General features: G+C 37.5%; 1 protein-coding gene across 6 annotated transcripts in view; it reads left to right on the plus strand.

Annotated features, from left to right (window-relative positions):
• Positions 1 to 23,350, plus strand: part of LOC138715849 (very long chain fatty acid elongase AAEL008004-like) — a 112,675-nt gene that overhangs the window by 38,508 nt on the left and 50,817 nt on the right. For 3 of the 6 annotated variants that reach the window (XM_069848934.1, XM_069848933.1, XM_069848935.1), the window contains exons 2-3: positions 3,068 to 3,137; positions 16,769 to 16,870. In XM_069848934.1, coding sequence (XP_069705035.1) covers positions 3,083 to 3,137; positions 16,769 to 16,870 — 157 coding nt within the window. In that variant the 5' untranslated portion in view covers positions 3,068 to 3,082. The remainder of the gene's footprint in view (positions 1 to 3,067; positions 3,138 to 16,768; positions 16,871 to 23,350) is intronic. The other 3 variants (XM_069848937.1, XM_069848936.1, XM_069848938.1) reach the window with 1 other exon arrangement.

A 23,350-nucleotide genomic window follows, 5' to 3' on the forward strand; every position in this document is an offset into this window, starting at 1 on the left:
AGCAGCGTAACCCCGGAGTGAGACTAGTGGCCAACAGACTTGGAGCTCACATATTTAGTTTTGTAGAGCCCCCAACCCCTTTCAAGGACGCGTTTTGCGTACCTTTTAAATTTGTCCTCCCAATTCTCTTTCGATTTTTTTTTTTCGATCTCTACGCGTTCGAATCTTCAAACAGCCAAACTGGCTCGTGCCTAGACCTGTATCACTCCTCCTAGTTGGAACCAACGCGTCTCTCCTCCGGATCAGGTCGCTGTACTTCTGCCCCTCCTCCCCCCCCCGTATGTTGTAGCTAAACAGTTACGTCCATTTTCGGCTTACCCACTGGAAATTTCTAGCGCTCCTTCACTGGGGCGGCGAAACCCGAAGTGAGACAAGTGGCCAAGAGGCTTGGAGCTCACATATTCAGTTTTTCACAGCCCCAACTCCCCCCTTGCAAGGACGTGTTTTCACGTACCTTTAAAGTTCCTCCTCCCACTTCCCCCACTCATTCATTCAGCCACAGGATCAGTTGCCTCAGGTACGCCGAGAAGAGTCTTGCGACTTCGGATACCACTCAACTGAAGATGTCTGTCGCAGTTGCAGACGAAACGTCTGGTATAAAACCAACCAATAGACCACGGCCTCTCAGCCCGTAAAAAAAGGATCTAGATCTATAGACTCCGGCCGTGAAAGCCTACTCTGCAAGAATAGTCATCTCTATTTGTAGCACTAAGATTTACAAGATAATCGTTGAAGGTTTCATTCTTTAATTTAAAGAGAAGTTGTTTTAATTCTTTGATGCTTTCATTTATACCTTGACCAAAACTACTTCCGACTTGACAGTTTACAGAGAAGGGGGAGCAGTGTTGTCATGTTTCCCATCTTTCGTGTAAGCGAGCGCGCTGCCGATAGAGTGCAGTAATGAACGGCTGACATGAACACATACATTCCTAACCAATTTGTTGAACACTAGGCATTAAAATTTGTGTATATTATTTTTATTAGTCTATTACTATTATTATTATTAGTAGTAGTAGTAGTAGTAGTAGTAGTAGTAGTAGTACCGGTATTCTTCAATGTAATACAGTTAGAAAAGCGTCGAAGGGACTGTAAGTTGTAAAAACAGGTTAAATTTAATAAGAAGCCTCTACTTTTATGAGTGTCGATATTCTTCAATGTAATATTGTTAGAAAAGCGTTGAAAAAATTGTAAACTATAAAAAATATTTATGATTAAAAATCTGCACGGCCTTTTTCTTTTCCAATATCGATAACAGTGTTCTTATTAATTTTAACACAAGCAGCAGTTCTCATTACGACTTGCGCCAAAGGTAAAAGAGGTCCGCCATTATCTTTTTCCCTCTCAAAATACTCTCTTACGTTACAAACCATCTCTCGCGCTTGACTCTTTAACGGACACCTTGTTCAATATTCTTTGTTCTCTGCCTGCCATTCCTTCCTTTCGACATTGCACAGGTCATCTGTTTAGAAACTCTCGCAGAAACTAGAAAACACACACTAGCTACACACACCACCAATGACAACGAAGATAATACGTGTAATATAATTTAAACACAATAATAATCGATACTCTAAAACAATAATACAACTAAATAATATTTTTAATTCACACAAAGCACGCGCTAACCAGGCAACTCAAAGTCATTCCGGGCACTGTATTCACCACTAGGCCGTGGTATTCACGTGCAACTTGTAAACATAGACACGGCAACACCGTCCCGTTACCATGGTTACGCGTCTCTCGTGATTGGTTGATTTGAATGGTTGCCATGGTAACATGATAAAGGCGCCATTTGTCAGGTCGGAAGTTGTTTTGGACAGACCATAGTTTGGTTTTGTCTTCAGGTCGTCTATGATTTTGCCAAATTGCTCGTAGTTTTCTTTTTTCTGAAATTTTCTTCTTTATTTCGTCTGGATAATTGATGCAAGTTTCTTCTTCGGGGCTCAGAACTGGAGTAGATCTCCAAGCAGCTTGTTGAATTAATTCTGTTAAATATTCAGCGGCAGTATCAATGTCTGTGTCTGATTTGAGGGAAAGGTTAAGGGTGATATTATTTTCTATCCAACTTCTGAAAGAGTTCCAGTCTGTATGTTTGTTGTAAAGCGAAGGGGAGTGTATTTTATTAATTACTGTTACACTTATTGTGGCTATAATTGGAGCGTGATCAGAACAAATATCAAAACAATCTTGATCTTCCATTCATTTTTACTACAACTATTCAAAACATTGTTATTTTTCTTTTGGAGTGTTGTCATGGGATAACATCTCCACTCATGTCATATCCCTTTATAATATTTACTTATTGCCTATTGTAGACAGATCGTAAATGTGGCATAAGTGTTATTAAAAAATAATAATACAAATAAAGTTTTAATCTAAAACGTGCGTTCCTAATGGCATACTCTAGAGCAAAGTTAAAATGTACAGGTGATAGTGCTTGCTTGAATTGGAAACGCATCTGACAGAAACTGACCTATACGGACTCTCCTGTACGTTTCACTGAGACATATTTTAATTAATCGAACTAGTTTCTTGGGAATACCAAATTCAACAAGAATATCATATAAAACTTCTCTCTTAACCGAGTCATATGCCTTTCTGAAATCTATGAATAACTGATGTACTGTACCCTTATACTCCCATTTTTCTCCATTATCTGTCGAATATAAAATATCTGATCAATAGTCAATCTATGTATTACGCCTAAAATCACACTGATGATCCCCAATAATTTCATCTACATATGGAGTTACTCTTCTCAAAAGAATATTGGACAAAATTTGGCGCTGAAATTATTAACGAACCTAAAATTGGTCAGACAAAACGTTCTGACAACACATGCATCACGATCTATAATTATTAAACGAAACGTTTTCGGTCACGGGTTCCTACCTTAACGTTGCTCATGATGATCTCCTCTATCATCCCGAAACATTTGTAACGAAATCACAGCACAGAATCATCCGGTATAAAAGTAATCTAAGCTTATTACTCAATTCCAATATAACTTAGATAGATAGGCTATCTACTTAAACTTCAATGTTACAGTAAATGTTTCTCTTTTCAGAATCCGAGTTCCACTATGTCTAATCGAACACTATTGGAGAGATATTACGAGTATATCCACACCGAAAGGCGTAAGTATTACCGATTATTACAAACTTGCCGTTCAATTCTTGTTGGAGTTGATTTTAGCTGCAAATCTAGTCTTTCAGGTGAAGCTTCCTGTAAAGCAGATTTGAATAATTTCAAGGGAAAAATTGTTCCGGGGCCGGGTATCGATCCCGGGACCTCTGGTTGAACGTACCAGCGCTCTCCCAACTGAGCGACCCGGGAACTCCACCCGACACCGTCTCAAACTTTTCCCTTTATATCCACACAACTCGCGTGGGCTGACGCAACGCCAGAGACCCACATCGAGTGCACACAAACTCTGTGTGACTTGGAATTGTGGTTTTCTGTTAACGTACATAGTGACGTATATATTATGGAAATCTAGTCTTTCAGGTGAAGCTTCCTGTAAAGCAGATTTGAATAATTTCAAGGGAAAAATTGTTCCGGGGCCGGTTGAGACGGTGTCGGGTGGAGTTCCCGGGTCGCTCAGTTGGGAGAGCGCTGGTACGTTCAACCAGAGGTCCCGGGATCGATACCCGGCCCCGGAACAATTTTTCCCTTGTAATTATTCAAATCTGCTTTACAGGAAGCTTCACCTGAAAGACTAGATTTGCATAATATATACGTCACTGTGTACGTTAACAGAAAACCACAATTCCAAGTCACACAGAGTTTGTGTGCACTCGATGTGGGTCTCTGGCATTGCGTCAGCCCACGCGAGTTGTGTGAATATAAAGGGAAAAGGTTGAGACGGTGTCGGGTGGAGTTCCCGGGTCGCTCAGTTGGGAGAGCGCTGGTACGTTCAACCAGAGGTCCCGGGATCGATACCCGGCCCCGGAACAATTTTTCCCTTGAAATTATTGATTTTTGCTGTTCCAATGAAATTGCACAAAATCAAAATACGTAGGCCTGAAAAATTAAGAGTCACAGAAACTTTTATAAAAATATATGCTACATTTATAATTTCTTGGGGTGTTGAATCCAAAACTGAGCTCAGAGTTCCTCTATCACGTACTATTTTTGCGCAACATGCATTGGCACCTTTAGCAACGTGAATGCAGCGTTACTGAATTTAATTTGGAGCAGTGATGAAGGAAAAATATGTCCGGTGGCAAATATTAAAGGTAAATTTTACAAAAACTATTACACTGCCATAATTAACAAATGATATTTAGTCAAATGCTTCATACCGCTTTTTTCTCTTCATGGTGAAGTTGCGTTTGTTGCTTTTCCTCTTGTGTGAGGTTCAAGAGATGTTCTTTGTGCCCAGTGTTTCTGTTCCCAATGACTGCTTCTTGCTCTGCAGTCGCATTCACTGAGAAAATATGGAAACTTACTTAGTATACCCAGCCTGCTGACCAAGAAGCGGTACAACTCTCTCAGATCTCCACAGATCACCCAGTTATGATCTTTATATAGGGACATCATTTTATTTTTACTAACATTTTTAATATTAACCTGTCTATACCTTTAGAGAACCGGAAACACCGCTTGCTCCCCCCTCCAAGACTGGAGTTCGATGATACTGGCGTAAAACACAAATCACTCTACTAGGTATAGGAAGGAAGAAAAGTACTTCATCCATTTACGTAAACTAGGAAATATCGCGATTTTGAGTTTGATAATTTTCATTATGTTTTTCTTTAATTAAAGTACAGTACTGTATTAAGAATAAGTGTTTTTACTCACGAAGTGAGTTATCCATGCGAACGTATTCATTATGCAGTGTATATTATACTGTCTACAGCACATTAGCGTACAATATAGAGAAAGAAGTTAAATTGAAAAATAATCATAATATGAATATTTAAACACAATTTTGAAAATGGTGGCCGTTCATTTCGATACAGGCTTCAGTTCTTTTGTGCATATTATCGCACTATAGACTATTGCATCTAATTCCAATTGCCAGTTTCGTCCTTCGTACTAGTAACTCATGTTGAAATAATTCTGTACCTACTCTACGTACTGTAAATTCAATCTTCACTTCTGCCCGATCCGAAAATATAAAATTACTCAGACATGCTATCTACTGTCCGTCCAAGTGGTTATGCCGCAGGATTGTAGAAAGGGAGGAAATCACGTGACAGTTAATTACTTAACGAGGCCCTTTCATTTAAGTTAAATTAAACAGCTGTATAATATTACGTAAACTTCCAATTCCTAAGAGAAATTAATGTTTTCAGAAAAGAGCTGAGACAGCCCAGCTATTACAGAAGGGCAAGCAGAAGCAGGTGGGGGAAATCAGGATGCGACGTAGGCAAACGGACAGTACCTGTGCGAAAATATGATTCAATATTGAAAGCTCTTTCGTCACTGGAAAACGCGAACATATTTCTGGAACGTACTATACCCAGTAACTCAGTATTGCTTACTACCTGCGGTCTTGGTTCTGTGTGGAGTTGGAACTTCCTTAGTAGAAGGGGTGGGAGTGAAGTACATTAAAAAACTCAGGTACAATAAAAATTGAATTAAAAATAAAATGATGTCCCTGTATTGTATCTTTGTAAGAACCAGTTCAAGGTTCTCATAATTCCATTAAAGTGTATCAAATAATAATAATAATAATAATAATAATAATAATAATAATAATAATGATTTATTTAACCTGGCAGAGTTAAGGCCATACGGCTTTCTCTAACACTAAACCAGGAGTAAAAATTGTGTTACAAAAACACTACAAATTTACAAAGTACACACAAAACTGAATGAGATAATAATAATAAAATGTAAACAACAAGTAAGAAGAAATCAGACATAATATATAAAACATAGAGAAAGAAAGAAAAAAGCATAATAAAATATGAATAGCAGGTCAAAATAAATTAGGCATAGGCCTACAAAGTATAAAAAATAAGACAATTAATAATAATAATAATAATAATAATAAAGATAAAAAATAAGCATAGTAGTAATAATAATGATAATAATAATAATAGCAATAATAATACTAATAGTAGTAATAAAATAGTGCAGTACAAAGCATACAATGAATACAATATTTTTAGGTACACACAGTAAGGAAAATTATGATTATATATAGCTCAATTATCGCATTATAGATATACCATTATCGGAAAATATGAAAACAAAAAGATAAAATAAGTTAAATATCACTAGAACATAAAAAAAATGTGAATACGTGGAAACATGCAATACAACACTTGTCATAATAGTAGGCCTAAGTTAGTTTGGCAACTCGTCATAAGATAATTTTCTGCCTTGGATTTGAAAGATTTCAATGTTCGGCAGCCCTTGACTTCAGGCGGCAGAGAGTTCCAGTGACGAGAGGCAGTAACAGTGAAAGCTGAGGAATACAGCGATGATGTGTGAAGTGGAATTTCTAGCGTGTTATCGCGTTGTGATCGAGTATTAATATTATGATAGCGAGAGAGAGTATGAAAACGAGCGAATAAATAATAGGGGGATGAAGTGTGCATAATTCGATGTAAGAGGGAAATACCAACCGGTAACAGTACATTCTTGTTGCCATTGTGCAAAGCACTGATCACTGCCTTCAGACTTCTTTTGGAGGAATCAATAGAAGTCTCCATTCATCCACTTCGTACTGAACATTAAACGTTTGGATCAAACCAGAAATATCACTGCAGTATACTAAGGCACCTTCTTGTGAAAAGTAGGGAGTAGGACTAAATTCCTCTTCTCTACTCCTGTACCAATGAAGAAACGTTTTTGGTGCCAGAAAATTCTTTTCTTCTAGAGCGTAACAACTCAGCTTTTTCCTTGGATAATTCTAAATTTCTTATTAAACCACTGAGTTCAAAATGGGTAAACTCTTCTGGAATTTCACTTTCTACATCACACAACCTTCCAGATAATTTTTCTCATGCTCATCAACATGTCAGTACAAAATTTTACATTAAGACACTTGCTTATAGATGCAGCAAAATCGTCAGTACTATAAGACATAACATATAGTTTTGTGTAAAAATGCTGCATGATATGACATTTTTATGTAATTCTTGACTTCACAAAAATACATAAAGGAGAGCTAAAATTTTCTAAAAAGTTTTTTTCTTTATCGCAGGCCTGTGTTATTTAATTATTAAACGCTAAGCGTGGTTTGTACCTGAATGATTCTAATAGATTCGATCTGTTGGCATTTGATCTAAATGTAAACACAGTTTGGTCTGTATTCGTCTATTTTTTCTAATATACTTGTAATATCCGTGAAGGGATATATCCATTCATTCATAGTGTTCTGCCCAAGGGCAGATATATCACTGCAAACCCAGCATTCTCCAGTCTTTCCTATTTTCTGCCTTCCTCTTTGTCTCTGCATATGAAGGGATATATATTGCATGTTATAAATTGCTGTTAGATTGGGAAGCCTCCCTCGCAATAAAGGACACCTCCCAAATGAGAGGTTTCACTATAATAATAATAATAATAATAATAATAATAATAATAATAATAATAATAATACTTACTTACTTACTTACAAATGGCTTTTGAGGAAACCGAAGGTTCATTGCCGCCCTCACATAAGCCCGCCAGCGGTCCCTATCCTGTGCAAGATTAATCCAGTCTCTATCATCATACCCCACCTCCCTCAAATCCATTTTAATATTATCCTCCCATCTACGTCTCGGCCTCCCTAAAGGTCTTTTTCCCTCCGGTCTCCCAACTAACATCGTGGACAGCCGATAAGGGGTGGTCTTCCAGCTTGGGGGTTGGGCGAAGGGCTAACAACCCATCACCGTAAAAAACAGCTTGTTACGAATCCCTACAATAATAATAATAATAATAATAATAATAATAATAATAATAATAATAATAATAATAATACCTAATAATAATAATAAATAATTATATTGAAGCTGGGTAGCTCGTTGGTAGAGCAGCTGGCTATGGACTGGAAGGTCCTGGGTTCGATCCCGAGTGGTGATGGATTTTTCTCGTTGCCAAACTTTCAAAACGGCCCCGAGGTTCACTCAGTCTCCTATAAAATTGAGTAACGGGTCTTTCCCGGCGGTAAAAGGCGGTCAGAGCGTGGTGCCGACCACACCACCTCATTCTAGTGCCGAGGTCATGGAAAGCATGGGGCTCTGCCTCCATGCCCCCCAAATGCCTTCATGGCATGTGACGGGGATACCTCTATCTATCTACCTCTATACTTGAAATATTAAATTTCTTCTGTGGTCAGGAGAGTGTATCTCGTCAGAGGTCTATGTAATCCCATTTTTGCTGCTTCGAATCTCTTCCTCTGTGAGGTTGCTAAAATCAAATTTTCTGATCCGTTTGAAAAATAAAGGCAGTATTAATCAAATTTCATTAATGTAAATGTTAATCTAACAATATATTTGGTAAAATATCAAATTAAACTAAAATGAGTTGGAAGAAGAGCGGTTTGGCTTCAGGAAGGAAAAGGTACAGTATACGAGAGATGCAATTGGACTGCTACGAACAATTGGCGAAAGATACTTAGAGAAGAATAAAGAAGTGTAGGTTACATAGCATTAATTGTGGACCCAGAAAAAGCATTTGACAGAGTGGACTGGAATAAACTGATGAGGACCCTAAATAAAATTGGCGCGGATTGGAAAGAGATAAGACTGTTGAGTAATCTTCATATGTTAAATGTTATGCTTTATTTAACGACGCTCGCGACTGCAGAGGTTATATCAGCGTCGCCGGATGTGCCAAAATTTTGTCCCGCAGGAGTTCTTTTACATGCCAGTAAATCTACTGACATGAGCCTGTCGCATTTAAGCACACTTAAATGCCATCGATCTGGCCCGGGATCGAACCCGCAACTTCGGGCATAGAAGGCCAGCGCTATACCAACTCGCCAACCAGGTCAAAGTCAGGTGAAGGAATGTGAAGAAATGTCAGAAGGAAGTGAAATATGGAGAGGAGTACATCAAGGATGTCCTTTATCATCTACCCTGTTCAACATCTGCTCGGAGGATTTGATTTCAGAACATGGGAGGAGTGATAGTAGGAGGAAGAAGAATAAAGTGCATAAGATTTGCTGATAATATGGCGTTGTTAGCAGAAGACGAGATGATACAAAGGAATATGCTACTGGAACTAAATGACAGCTATGAGCATTATGGAATGACGATAAATGTAAACAAGACGAAGACCATGGTTATAGGAAGAATAATGAAGAACGTAAACTTGCGAATATTAAATGAGGCAGAAGAGTAAGTGGACAGCTTCAAATACTTGGGGTGTACTATAAGCAAATCCAGACGTTTGAGATGGGTAGGGCATGTAGCACGTTGGGCGAATCCAGAAATGCATATAGAGTGTTAGTTGGGAGGCCGGAGGGAAAAAGACTTTTAGGGAGGCCGAGACGTATATGGGAAGATAATATTAAAATGGATTTGAGGGAACTGGGATATGATGATAGAGAATGGATTAATCTTGCTCAGGATAGGGACCAATGGCGGCTTATGTGAGGGCGGCAATGAACCTCTGGGTTCCTTAAAAGCCAGTAAGTAATTAAGTACTATATGCAGTAACATGAGCTGCTGCCAGGAAGTCAAAAGGAGGATATCAACGGAAAAGGAAGCTTTTAATAGAAAAAGGAGCATCTTCTGCGGACGTCTGGAAAAAGAACTAAGGAAAAGATTAGTGAAGTGCTTTGTATGGAATGTGGCATTGTATGGGGCAGAAATATGGACATTACGACGAAGTGAAGAGAAGCGAATAGAAACATTTGAAATATGTATTTAGAGAAGGATGAAAATTGTGAAATGGACAGACATAACAAGAAATGAAGCTGTGTTGGAAAGAATGGGTGAAGAAAGAATGATGCTGACACTAATCAGAAAGAGGAAAAGGAATTGACTGGTTGGGTCACTGGTTAAGAAGAAACTGCCTACTGAAGGATGCACTGGAAGAAATGGTGAACGGGAGAAAAGCTCGGGGCAGAAGAAGATATCAGATGATAGACGACATTAAGAAATATGGATCATATGCGGAGACTAAGAGGAAGGCAGAAAATATGAAAGATTGTAGAATGCTGGGTTTGCAGTGAAAGACCTACCCTTAGGTAGAACACTATGAATGAATGAAAACTAAAATGCTTTGTTTGTGAAAACTTCCTAGCTCGCCTTTTTGTAAGAAACTTGAGGACTACTTCGGTTTTTTCCCTGAGGCTTTCTCCAATCGTAAGGCCAATGTCATATAATCTTTGGCGAATCCCCGACCTCATCTCGCCAAATACCATTTCGCTATCATCAATCCCATCGATGCAAAATAACCTAGTAGTTGATAAAATGTCGTTAAATAACCAAGTAAAAAAAGTAAAAATGAAATTTAAAATCATATAGGGCTCACGAACCCCCGGAACATACTTTGAGAAATGCTGCTCTATGGCAATTCAGCAATTGTCCAGACTGAACGAAGAGTGGCCTGGTGTGTATTTACATCGCCATCGCCGTCAGAGATAATAGCGATAGTGGTAACCACGATTAGAGTATCCAGTATTATAAACAGTAAAGACCCCTGCAATGACGTAGGATAATGTTTTCAGCACATGTAATATGCTGACGTGCCACACGCTGCAACTGCCGTGCCGGTCCGAGCAGACCTAAGAGGCGTGGTTATAAGCACTAGGGAGCTCTCGGTTCAGGACGTGAGACACGGGCAGTACTTGGTCTGCACGGACCGGCACGTCAGCTACAGCGTGGCGGCACGGCAGCATATTACATGTTCTGAAAACATTATCCTATGCCAGTGCAGGGGTTTTTACTGTTTATAATACTGGATACTGTAATCGTGGTTACCACTATCGCTATTATCTCTGATGGCGATTTCCTAAAATGTATGTACACACTAGGCCACTCTTCGTTCAGTCTGGACAACTGCTGAATTACCATAGAGCAGCATTTCTCAAAGTATGTTCCGGGGTTCCGTGAGCCCTATGTGAATTTAAATTTTATTTTATACTTTTTTACTTGGTTTTTAACGACATTGTATCAACTACTACCGATGTGATTGATGATAGCGAAATAGTATTTGGCGAGATAAGGTCGGGGATTCGTCAAAGATTACCTGACATTCGCCTTACGGTTGGGGAAAACCTCGGGGAAAAAATTCAACCAGATAATCAGCCCAAGCGGGAATCGAACCCGCGCTCGAGCGCAACTCAGGATCGATAGGCAAGCACCTTAGCCGACTGGGCTGCTCCGGTGGCTATTTTATACTTAGTGGATACTATAAAAATATATAAATGTTACGAAAATATGAATCAATAATAACATGAAATCACCAATAATAATAATAATAATAATAATAATAATAATAATAATAATAACCCAAGAATATGCTTAATAATAATGTTTAATGAACATCTAAAACGGAAAATACCCATAATACTCATCACTTTCATCACTGGATTCTCTGCGTATGTGATCACTAAAACAAAATATCGAAAAGACAAAATGCAGAAGTACAGTAGAAATGAGACTACAACTTTCCGCCATTAAACCAGATTGCAGGCTTAAAAGAGCAAATACATTAGTCCTACTGAACAGAATTATTGAGATACTAGCTTCCACTTGTCTGTTAATTATTAAATACTAATAAAATATTACAAGGATTCCGCTATTACACTTTAGATTAAAAGGGTTTTCGCGGTGGAAAAAGTTTGAGAAACAATGCCATTGAAGAAAGAGTTTACGGATGTGTACACATGATAACCGTAATCGCGATTAGGTCGGTAATCTCGAGTAGAGACTGTAGTGTACCACTGGTATTAGTGTTTAGTTACAGGAATTGATGAGGACATAATCTGTTTTGTGAGAGGATAGCCTATACATTCGCTTGTCCATGGCTGATCTTGCTCCATACCTGACGAAAGGAATCCTGAAAAGGCCGAAGTGTTGAATGTAGGGTAGTACGCACATGCGGTACCCAGCACCTCCTACTCCCCCCCCCCCCTCTGCGTCTCGCCCCGCAAAGAAACAGCTCAGGAAGTGAGGCACGAGCAGTACACATATATTTATTACCATATATGTCTGTGTCGGGACATAAAAACAAACCAAACAACCTCTGGGAGTCCCGTATCTCCACAGATGCCTGCTGCAGACAGTGCTGGTGAACGTTGATTGGTGGAGCGATGCAGGAGGTGTGTGAGTCGTCATTACTGTAAACCGAAGCGTTCTGATTGGTAGCTACACTTGAATCAGAGTTCAAATAATTATTTATAGGGCCCATTTTAACGCCAACCACAGTTCGCACTGTAGTATCGTTGTAGCTTCATTTATTTAATACGGTTAGAAAATGGCTTCCACCTTCGATTTTGCACTTCATGGAGAATTTCCGGCACAATTCCTTTTTTATGTTCATGTAAAACGGTTATGAAGACGCCATTCGGGAAAACTGGCCACATTTTCTGCTAATACGGTGACGTCATGAATTACAGTAGACCTTGAATAACTGGAAATATATGATGAATCCAGCTGGCCGTGTTAAAACATAAGGGTGAAACAAATTAACATGACATCATAATGAATTCACTATGAACTCTCTCCCGCTTGAAGTCAAGGGCTGCTGAACATTGAAATCTTTCAAATCCAAGTTAGAAAATTATCTTATGACGAGTTGCCAAACTAACTTACTATTATGACAAGTGTTGTATTGCATATTTCCACGTATTCACATTTTTTTATGTTCTAGTGATATTTAACTTATTTTATATTTTTGTTTTCATATTTTCCGATAATGGTATATCTATAATGCGATAATTGAGCTATATATAATCATAATTTTCCTTACTGTGTGTACCTAAAAATATTGCATTCATGGTATGCTTTGTACTGCACTATTTTATTACTATTATTATTATTATTATTATTATTATTATTATTACTATTATTACTATTCTTATTTATTATTATTATTATTATTATTATTATTATTATTATTATTATTATTATCAATAATTGTCTTATTTTTTAATACTTTGTATGTCTCATTTATATTGACCTGCTGTTCACATTTTATTATGCTTTTTCTTTCTTTCTGTATGTTATATATTATGTCTGATTTCTACTTACTTGTTTACATTGTATTATTATTATCTTATTCAGGTTTGTGTGTAAAATTGTAGTGTACTTTGTAAATTTTTAGTGTTTTTCGTAACGCAGTTTTGCTCCTGGTTGAGTGTTAGAGAAGGCCGTATGGCCTTAAATCTTCCAGGTTAAAAAAAATAATTGTTATTATTATTATTATTATTATTATTATTATTATTATCAATAATTGTCTTATTTTTTATACTTTGTCTCATTTATTTTGACCTGCTGTTCACATTTTATTATGCTTTTTCTTTCTTTCTGTATGTTATATATTATGTCTGATTTCTACTTACTTGTTGCTTACATTTTATTATTATTATCTTATTCAGGTTTGTGTGTAAAATTGTAGTGTACTTTGTAAATTTTTAGTGTTTTTCGTAACGCAATTTTGCTCCTGGTTGAGTGTTAGAGAAGGCCGTATGGCCTTAAATCTGCCAGGTTAAATAAATCATTGTTATTATTATTATTATCAATAATTGTCTTATTTTTTAATACTTTGTATGTCTCACTTATTTTTACCTGCTGTTCACATTTTATTATGCTTTTTCTTTCTTTCTATATGTTATATATTATGTCTGATTTCTACTTACTTGTTGTTTACATTTTATTATTATTATCTTATTCAGGTTTCTGTCTAAAATTGTAGTGTACTTTGTAAATTTGTAGTTTTTTTGTAACGCAGTTTTGCTCCTGGATGAGTGTTAGGGAAGGCCGTATGGCCTTAAATCTGCCAGATTAAATAAATCATTGTTATTTTTATTTTTATTTTATTTGGTTATTTTACGACGCTGTAATAACATCTAGGTTATTTAGCGTCTGAATGAAATGAAGGTGATAATGCCGGTGAAATGAATCCGGGGTCCAGCACCGAAAGTTACCCAGCATTTGCTCCTATTGGGTTCAGGGAAAACCCCGGAAAAAACCTCAACCAGGTAACTTGCCCCGACCGGGATTCGAACCCGGGCCACCTGGTTTCGCGGCCAGACGCTCTGACCGTTACTCCACAGGTGTGGACATCATTGTTGTTATTATTATTATTATTATTATTATTATTATTACTCGTGCATAAATGGCGGTGCGGGGAGTATAATGACGGAAATAGTTCATTTAACATACTGTAATTCTAAAGTAGGCCTACTTAACTGTGTATTGACATTGGCGTCTTATTGATGTTTGTATTGTTTTGAATATCAATTTCATTGTTGTCTCGAGACTAGACTTCATGGTATGAGGAAGCGATTATGAAGTAGTTAGCGAGAAGTATCCGCCTTGTTAAATTTAAATGCGGGGAGTAAGAAGACAGAAATGTAAGAAAAAAAAAAGTTGTTCCATGTCTCAAACATCCTACTATCCAAACCACACTCACAATAACAATCACGAACGGCATAAACTTTTCACGTAATTCTACGAATTCCTTGTTACTTCGTTTTAGTAATGACTAGAGCCCGAATGTTCAGGCATTTATAATAGTTAAAATAGGCAGGTAAAAAAGGGAATAAAAACGTAAAGAAAAAGGCATTATAAATTTTAAAGAGGCATAATATGTTTTAGCAATAAATTTAAATTATATCAACATAACTCACATATCTACTTCGTAGGTGACACATGTTGACTTATAAAATACTTTTTTTTCGTGATTAACTGTCTTTTCATAAACCTTACATAACAAGACTGTTCCATCGGTTGAAAACACATGGGCCACTGTTGCCAACATATCGCTATACAATCTCGCTAACTTTTCAACAAAAAAGTACCTAAATCTCTCCAAAGTTTGTTAAAAAATCCTCAGAAATGCCGCCAAAAATTAAGAATAAATATCACTAAATAAAAATAAGAGAAACATACATACGCGAAGAAAAGTATAATTTCGTCGTCGTCACCCTTTTCTGCGGAGTCTGGTTGTATTGTTGACGGCTGTGACGTTGAGGTGGAAGCTGTGGGAACAGCTGATTGTGACTACACTGCACTTGATCCAATCGTTGACACTACACTTTCTGGCAAATTGTAAGTGTGGAAATTTTCACTCAAGCGTTTGATCACAATTGTTTTTGTGAAATCTAACACGTTTTAAATGTTATAGGGCTATATTAAAATATATAAAAATCAGCAGAAAAGTCGCTAATCTTATTTTAAAAAATTTGTCGCCGAGACTGATTCCAAATTCCCTAGATTTAGCGACTTATCGCTAAATATGGCAACGCTGACATGGGCACCAAATTCACTACAACTCGACGAAGTTAAATCTGCGAGCCGAGAGGGGAAGTTGGAGACATTTCTGTAGTGAAAGGAGGCGGTAACGAGAGGAGACCAGTACAGTCTCATATGACTGTGCTTCAGTTCATAGAGCGGTAACAATTCAAGACGCTTTGAAATAGACTGTACTTCTACTTCTGCTTGACAGTGAGGTTTGGCGTTCTGATTGGCAAGCGTGGAGAAAGTTGCATGAGGGGGGAGGCAGCGTAACTGTTGCCTTTATCTGAAGACAAGGACAAAAAATGCGTGCGCTCCGTAGTGTATTTTAAACGATGTGCACACGTTGAAATCTGAGCGTCAAGTGATCTATGTGGCAACTCTGTTTTTCCTCTACATTCCTCTACATTCCATCCCGATATCCCCACTCGCAGACTTGACTTGGGCAAGCTGTAATGTAAGCATGAAGTTTACTTTTCAAAGGTTTACTGAATTTAGGCATTCTAGCTAACCGATTTTTTTTTTATTTTATTGGGTTATTTTACGACGCTGTATCAACATCTAGGTTATTTAGCGTCTGAATGATATGAAGGTGATAATGCCGGTGAAATGAGTCCGGGGTCCAGCACCGAAAGTTACCCAGCATTTGCTCGTATTGGGTTGAGGGAAAACCCCGGAAAAACCTCAGCCAGGTAACTTGCCCCGACCGGGATTCGAACCCGGGCCACCTGGTTTCGCGGCCAGACGCGCTGACCGTTACTCCACAGGTGTGGACTAGCTAACCGATCTCCTACAATAATAAACACGTGTACCACACAAAATTGTAACAGTAAGATTTGAAAATATGAAAGTAAACAATTGGAAATGCTACGTGACAACCCCTATGAGAACGGGCTTAATGTTTAAAATTATAAAGCTGATTGTTGATAACATCGTGAAGACATGAAAATATTATATTTGTAACTATGGATTGTCGATCATTATTCATATTACACCAATAGTATTGAAGCACGATTATTAGCAGATTAAGCACCGAAATAAATTACTTTTATGCTCGACCATGCCGAAATGTAGTAATTATACACCTGGTAGCAGACCTTTAATGCATGTCATTAAAGTACACCTACTCATTAAAGGTCACGTCTTTCAGCCAATGACGACTCAGGTTACAACTGTTCAGCCAATGACAGTCAGCTTTCTACCGTTATAAAACCGCAAGTATCGATTATTCTCGGATATGCAATCGAAAGAGAATTAGCGAAAAGTCACGGAGACTGGAAATCCAATACTGTCCCAGAAGGTTATGTTCTGTTACTATAATAATTAGCGTTAATTCTAAATAATATTCAAATAAATTAAATTTGTCATCTCGTTTTTCACGGTCTAATTTAATTTCAATGTTATCTCTGTAGGTTCTTATGGCCTAGCAAGGTCAATGTGGACATCTGTTCCTCGGAAAAAATCAATACTTTCGCGTCTGCGCACATCTCACAACATACGGGACATTGCTCCAGGTCAGATACAATAAAATTAATAATATCAAGTTAGAAATACGGTCGAGCATAAAAAGTCGTATGAAACTCGCCTATAACGGTAATTAAGAAGCTCGTATGAAAATTATGAAACTCGCTTGCGCTCGTTTCATAAATATCCATACTCACTTCTTAATTACCTTCATTATAGGCTCGTTGCATAATGTACTATTATTTGCTATTGTCAGTAAAGTCAGTCATTGTTTATAATATTTAAATTTCATACACATTACATTACAATTAATTAGAAAATTTTAAATAAATAACCTTCGCAATGGAAAATGTCGTAGGCGCAGAGACTCATAACCGGAGAATTGCTGCAGAATTATGCAGTCTATGTGATAGTAAATAATCACTTGAGCAGCCATTGCGAAAGTTAACTGGACGGATATCTTTTGCCTTAGGGCAGTGATGTCATAGCAAGTGCATTTTTCTGACCTTGACGTCGTGCGCGGACATCAAGGGCTATACAGTGAAACCTCTCCTTACGGACACCCCCAAGATATGGACACTCCTCAAATACGGACAGATTTTTATGTCCCAATTGAAATAATATAGAAATAATGATAAATTTAACTCTCGTTTACGGACACTCTCAGACAAGGACAAGGACATCTGTTTCACAGTCCTTAAGCTTGCTTTACCTCCTGACTGCAGACAGAACTTGGATTTCAAGACCTAATGTGTTACAAAAATGGAAAATTTAGTTTTGAGAACTGTACAGATGCCTCAAACTAGGAAGCTGCCTGGAGAGGGGAAGTAGTAGAGTTAACGGAGGGGGCCCACCTAGGCTCCGATACCCAGGTATAGTCATATTATCTGAAAAGTTGATCTCTTGACAATGTATTCAAGATGTACCCTCCCTATGCAGCCTTCTCAACTGTTATTAGAACTGAGCTGTACCGTTCTAGTCCACAGTGCACAGCAGTAGGCGGACAGTGGTAGGGGAGAAGTGCTCTATGCGCCTGCGCGAACGAGACAGCTTGCTAGTTTGAGGCATCTGTACAGAAATTCCTTAACATGAAAGAAGACAATAGGAGTCTCGTAGGCTACCACTAACCCAGCCGACTACCCCTTGTTAGCTGGAAGCGGGTGGATAAACAGAGTCATAAAATTTGACCTATCTGATGGGTCCAAGGTTTCCGCGATGGTGAAATTGTATTCGACACGTGATTGGGTTAGTAGGATTATTCTCTTCACTTCAATCAGTTGTTCTGTTTCGAGAGACATGGCACCTGAAAGTAAAGGTTAAGTTGAAAACTGTAAATTACAGCACTGCATAACTGTAGATCTAGAATGAAATTGCATGGCACAGTAGCCTATTTTATTTTCCTTCTTCAGTCCTATCTACTGCAGTTCAAAGTTGCAAAGCATTTACAGTAGTATATTATATTTAGAATTAAACTACAGTAATACATTTCATTTAAAGCTTGAAGGGATACATAACGCATATTATAAATTTACTGCTAGATTGGGGAGCCTCCCTCCCAATAAAGGACACCTCCCAGATGCGGACAGATTGTTACGTCCCTTCGATGTCCGTAAATGAGAGGTTTCACTGCACTTATATGGAAGGATGATGGATTATGTACAGTATATGAATAAACAGCCTGTTTGACTAAGAAAACAGTGATGTACAAACTTCAAACGGAACCTGAAATTTTATGTTGTTATTTTTATATGACTTCTTTCTGTTTGATTATCTACATACTAGGTTCAAAAAGTTCCCGGAATTTGCTAGTATCATAGAAACAACGTACCTTAAACACTATTCTACAGCATTCCCTTCAAAATAGTTGCCTTCCGCAACAACACACTTTTGCCAACGCGTGTAGAGTTCCTGGAAGCAGGCCTGGAAGCCATTTTGTGAAACCCGTCTTAGTGCTCTCGTCGCGTTTGCGATAACCTCTTCAGCATTGAATCTCCGTCCTTTCAGATGACTTTTCAGACGGGGAAACAGAAAGTAATCAGGTGGTGAGAGATCAGGAGAGTATGCTGGGTGATCCAAAGCAGTTATGTTGTGCCTGGCAAGAAAATTCTTTACAATAATTGCGCGATGAGCAGGTGTATTGTCATGCATAAGGAACCAGTTGTTTTCTACCCACTTTTCTGGACGTTTCCTTCTCACTGCGTCCCGGAGGCGACGGAGGATTTCTACGTACAATTCTTTCGTTACAGTACGACCTTGTGGAATGAACTCATGGTGGATGAGACCCTGAGAGTCGAAGAAAACTTGCAACATAACTTTGCCTTTGGAAGTGTCCCTAGGAAATTTTTGCTTCCGAGGAGATGTTTTCGATTTCCACTCAGATGACTGTCGTTTAGGGACTGGGTCGTACAAGTAGCACCAAGTTTCATCACCAGCAATAATTTTGTTTAACAAATCACCATCTTCATCAGCCATACTGATCATGTCCCCAGCAAGAGTCATTCTTGTTTCTTTCTGTTCTGCCGACAACATTTTCGGAACTAGCTTCTGAGACACGTAATGCATGTTGAGATGCTTGTGAAGAACATTGTGTACACTTCCGACTGATATTCCGACCTCTGCTGCTATCTCTTTTATGGTTTTACGTCGGTCGTCCCTCACAACATTACGCACACGCTGAGCGATTGCTTCATTTGTTGCAGTTGTTGGTCGGCCGCTGCGTACGTCATCTTTGATGTTATTGCGGCCACCAGAAAAGCGTATATGCCAGGCATGCACTTGAGTTTTTTTCATTGCTACTTCGCCATATGCTTCTTCCAACAATCTTAATGTCTCTGCAGGAGTTTTGTGTAACAAAACACAGAACTTGATGTTTGTACGTTGCTCTGTGGACATAATTACAAAATGCGACGAACAAACAAAAAACTATGATAAACAATTGCCTACAACTCAAAACCAACAATCGCCATTATCAACAAACTTTAAGGAAATGACATCATGAATGTTACCAACAAAACAAACGTATAATATCCCTTGTTATATATCAATACGAAAAATGGTAGTAAAATTCCGGGAACTTTTTGAACCCAGTAGTATATTGTTTGTAAAACAAAAGTACTAACACCAGTTTCTTAATATTGCAGTTGTTTTTTAAACATTTAAATGTTAATCTAAATATATAAAAGTGTATGTATGTATGTATGTATGTATGTATGTATGTATGTATGTATGTATGTATGTATCTATTTTTTTGTATTTATTAAAAACGGCATGTTCCATTACACTGAGTAATACTACATGCACTGAGCTCTCTTATAATATTACAGTTATTTACAATCATCTACAGGGACATCATTTTATTTTTACTTCAATTTTTATTGTACCTGAGTTTTTGAATGTACTTCACTCCCATCCCTTCTACTAATGAAGTTCCAACTCCACACAGAGCCAAGACCGCAGATAGTAAGCAGTACTGAGTTACTGAGTATAGTACGTTCCAGAAATATGTTCGCGTTTTCCAGTGACGAAAGAGCTTTCAATATTGAATCATATTATCGCACAGGTACTGCCCGTTTGTCTACGTCGCATCCCGATTTCCCCCACCTGCTTCTGCTCGCCCCTCTGTAAAAGCTGGGTTGTCTTAGCTCTTTTCTGAAAACATTAATTTCTCTTAGGAATTGGACGTTTACGTAATATTATACAGCTGTTTAATTTAACTTAAATAAAAGGGCCTCGTTAAGTAATTAACTGTGACGTGATTTCCTCCCTTTCTACAATCTTGCAGCATAACCACTTGGACGGACAGTAGACAGCATGTCTGAGTAATTTTATATTTTCGGGTCGGGCAGAAGTGAAGATTGAATTTACAGTACGTAGAGTAGGTACAGAATTATTTCAACATGAGTTACTAGTACGAAGGACGAAACTGGCAATTGGAATTAGATGCAATAGTCTATAGTGCGATAATATGCACAAAAGAACTGAAGCCTGTATCGAAATGAACGGGCACCATTTTCAAAATTGTGTTTAAATATTCATATTATGATTATTTTTCAATTTAACTTCTTTCTCTATATTGTACGCTAATATGCTGTAGACAGTATAATATACACCGCATAATGAATACGTTCGCATGGATAACTCACTTCGTGAGTAAAAACACTTATTCTTAATACTTACAGTACTGTACTTTGATTAAAGAAAAACCTAATGAAAATTATCAAACTCAAAATCGCGATATTTCCTAGTTTACGCAAATGGATGAACTACTTTTCTTCCTTCCTATACCTAGTAGAGTGATTGTGTTTTACGCCAGTATCATCGAACTCCAGTCTTGGAGGGGGGAGCAAGCGGTGTTTCCGGTTCTCTAAAGGTATAGACAGGTTAATATTAAAAATGTTAGTAAAAATAAAATGATGTCCCTGTATAACAATTCAAAGTTTACAATCTAATTTGAAGATCAGTTGATTTTGTTTTTGCCATTCACTTATTTCTCTCGACATATATGCTGCATTTATATTGATTTTCTGGAACTTAAAATTTACAATCTGATTTGCATTATTTTCTTTTCCACAATTTTCTCTAATTTTTTTCTATAAAATGTTCTAAGGTCACAATTAATTATAGCTGTCTACCGTTTATAGTTTACCATCTACTGTTAGACTGTGATGTTATTGCAGTTTGTAAAATTATTGTTTTTTTATGATACTCTAGTTTTACAATTATTTACAATTTCTACCATTTCCATTTAACATTATTTAAAATTCTTTTTTTTTCTACAACTGGCTAATTTTCTCAAAAGGTATATTATTTACAAATTGTATAAGTTTCCTAGTATATTTTTTTAAGAGGTTCTCTTTGTTAGGTGGCCAGTTTTCAGTTCTTAATACAGCCGCGATTAAAGCATCTCTTTCCTGATCTAATAGTTTGCAATCGAACAATAAGTGGTCTACCGTTTGGTGGCTAATTTGACATGGGCATGTTGGATTGTTTATAATTTTAAATCTATGTAGGTATGCTCTGGTTTTGCCGTGTCATGTATGTATGTATGTATGTATGTATGTATGTATGTACGTACATACGTACGTACGTATGTATGTATGTATGTTTTTAAGTAGGTTATTTTACGACGCTTTATCAACATCTTAGGTTATTTAGCGTCTGAATGAGATGAAGGTGATAATGCCTGTGAAATGAGTCCGGGGTCCAGCACCGAAAGTTACCCAGCATTTGCTCATATTGAGTCGAGGGAAAACCCCGGAGACTATATATATATATATATATATATATATATATATGGAGTCCATATCTGTGGAATAACGGTTAGCGCGTCTGGCCGCGAAACCAGGGTTCGATTCCCGGTCGGGGCAAGTTACCTGGTTGAGGTTTTTTTCCGGGGTTTTCCCTCAACCCAATATGAGCAAATGCTGGGTAACTTTCGGTGCTGGACCCCGGACTCATTTCACCAGCATTATCACCATCTAATTCAAACGTTAAATAACCTAAGATGTTGATAAAGCGTCGTAAAATAACCTACTATTATATATATATATATATATATATATATATATATATATATATATAATTTGAAAACAAGGCACGTGATGAAATGCTTTCTTTCGTTGCATGATCTGCAGTTGCTTTCAATTGAGTTAATTCGTTCAGGCATTTGGCTAAGAAGTTCATTAATTCATGTAGGTCTAAGTGATGCTATGTAAAGATTCATCTTTATGGATGAGGAAAGCTTATTAAAGACAATTCGTTTTGGTTGTCTATAGCTGAGTTTCTGAGACTTCCGAAAAATCTAACCAGTTTAATTTGAAAAGAAGCAAAAAGGACAACCCGGGCAACGCCGGGTGCTTTCAGCTAGTAACATAATAAAGAGTTAAGACGGAATATTCACATAAATTCCATAGTAGTACAACTATATTGCACCTAGACACATTATTCATAAAGAAAGTGATATTAAAAAAAAAAAAAAAAGAGAGAGAGATTGAGTATGACATGATAAGTTGGAATTAATGGTATCAGAGGTCTGCATCGGACGTTTTCGCTCGAGCGCCAAGTAGTTCATAGCATAATCTGATAGGTAGCGCACATGCATGATGGGTAAAATTGTCACGAGCGATAAATCCTCGAACGGTACAAGCCGAGCGTTAGACATTCATTCTTGTTACAGTGATGAACTGTAGTAACATCATAGATGTTTATCATTTCAAAACTTTGTAGTGTTTAACTAACCTCTCCATAGTACAACTACGAAACTTGCTTTAAAATGTAATATAGATGTTGTAGGTAAATGTCCCCCCCCCCCACAGGAGTGATTTTGTTTTTGCCACATCTGATAGATGTTATTGGATGTAAATGTAATTATTATAAACAGAGAACGCAATCACGATAATGCAAGAACTGTATCAAGTTTTCTAATAATAATTAGTAATAATAATAATAATAATAATAATAATAATAATAATCTCTAAAATTAGTGTATCAATCTTTGCGTCTGTAACAGTTGTGCAGCATGATTATTAGTC

This window comes from Periplaneta americana, chromosome 2 (genome assembly GCF_040183065.1).
Source record: "Periplaneta americana isolate PAMFEO1 chromosome 2, P.americana_PAMFEO1_priV1, whole genome shotgun sequence".
Taxonomy (NCBI): domain Eukaryota; kingdom Metazoa; phylum Arthropoda; class Insecta; order Blattodea; family Blattidae; genus Periplaneta; species Periplaneta americana.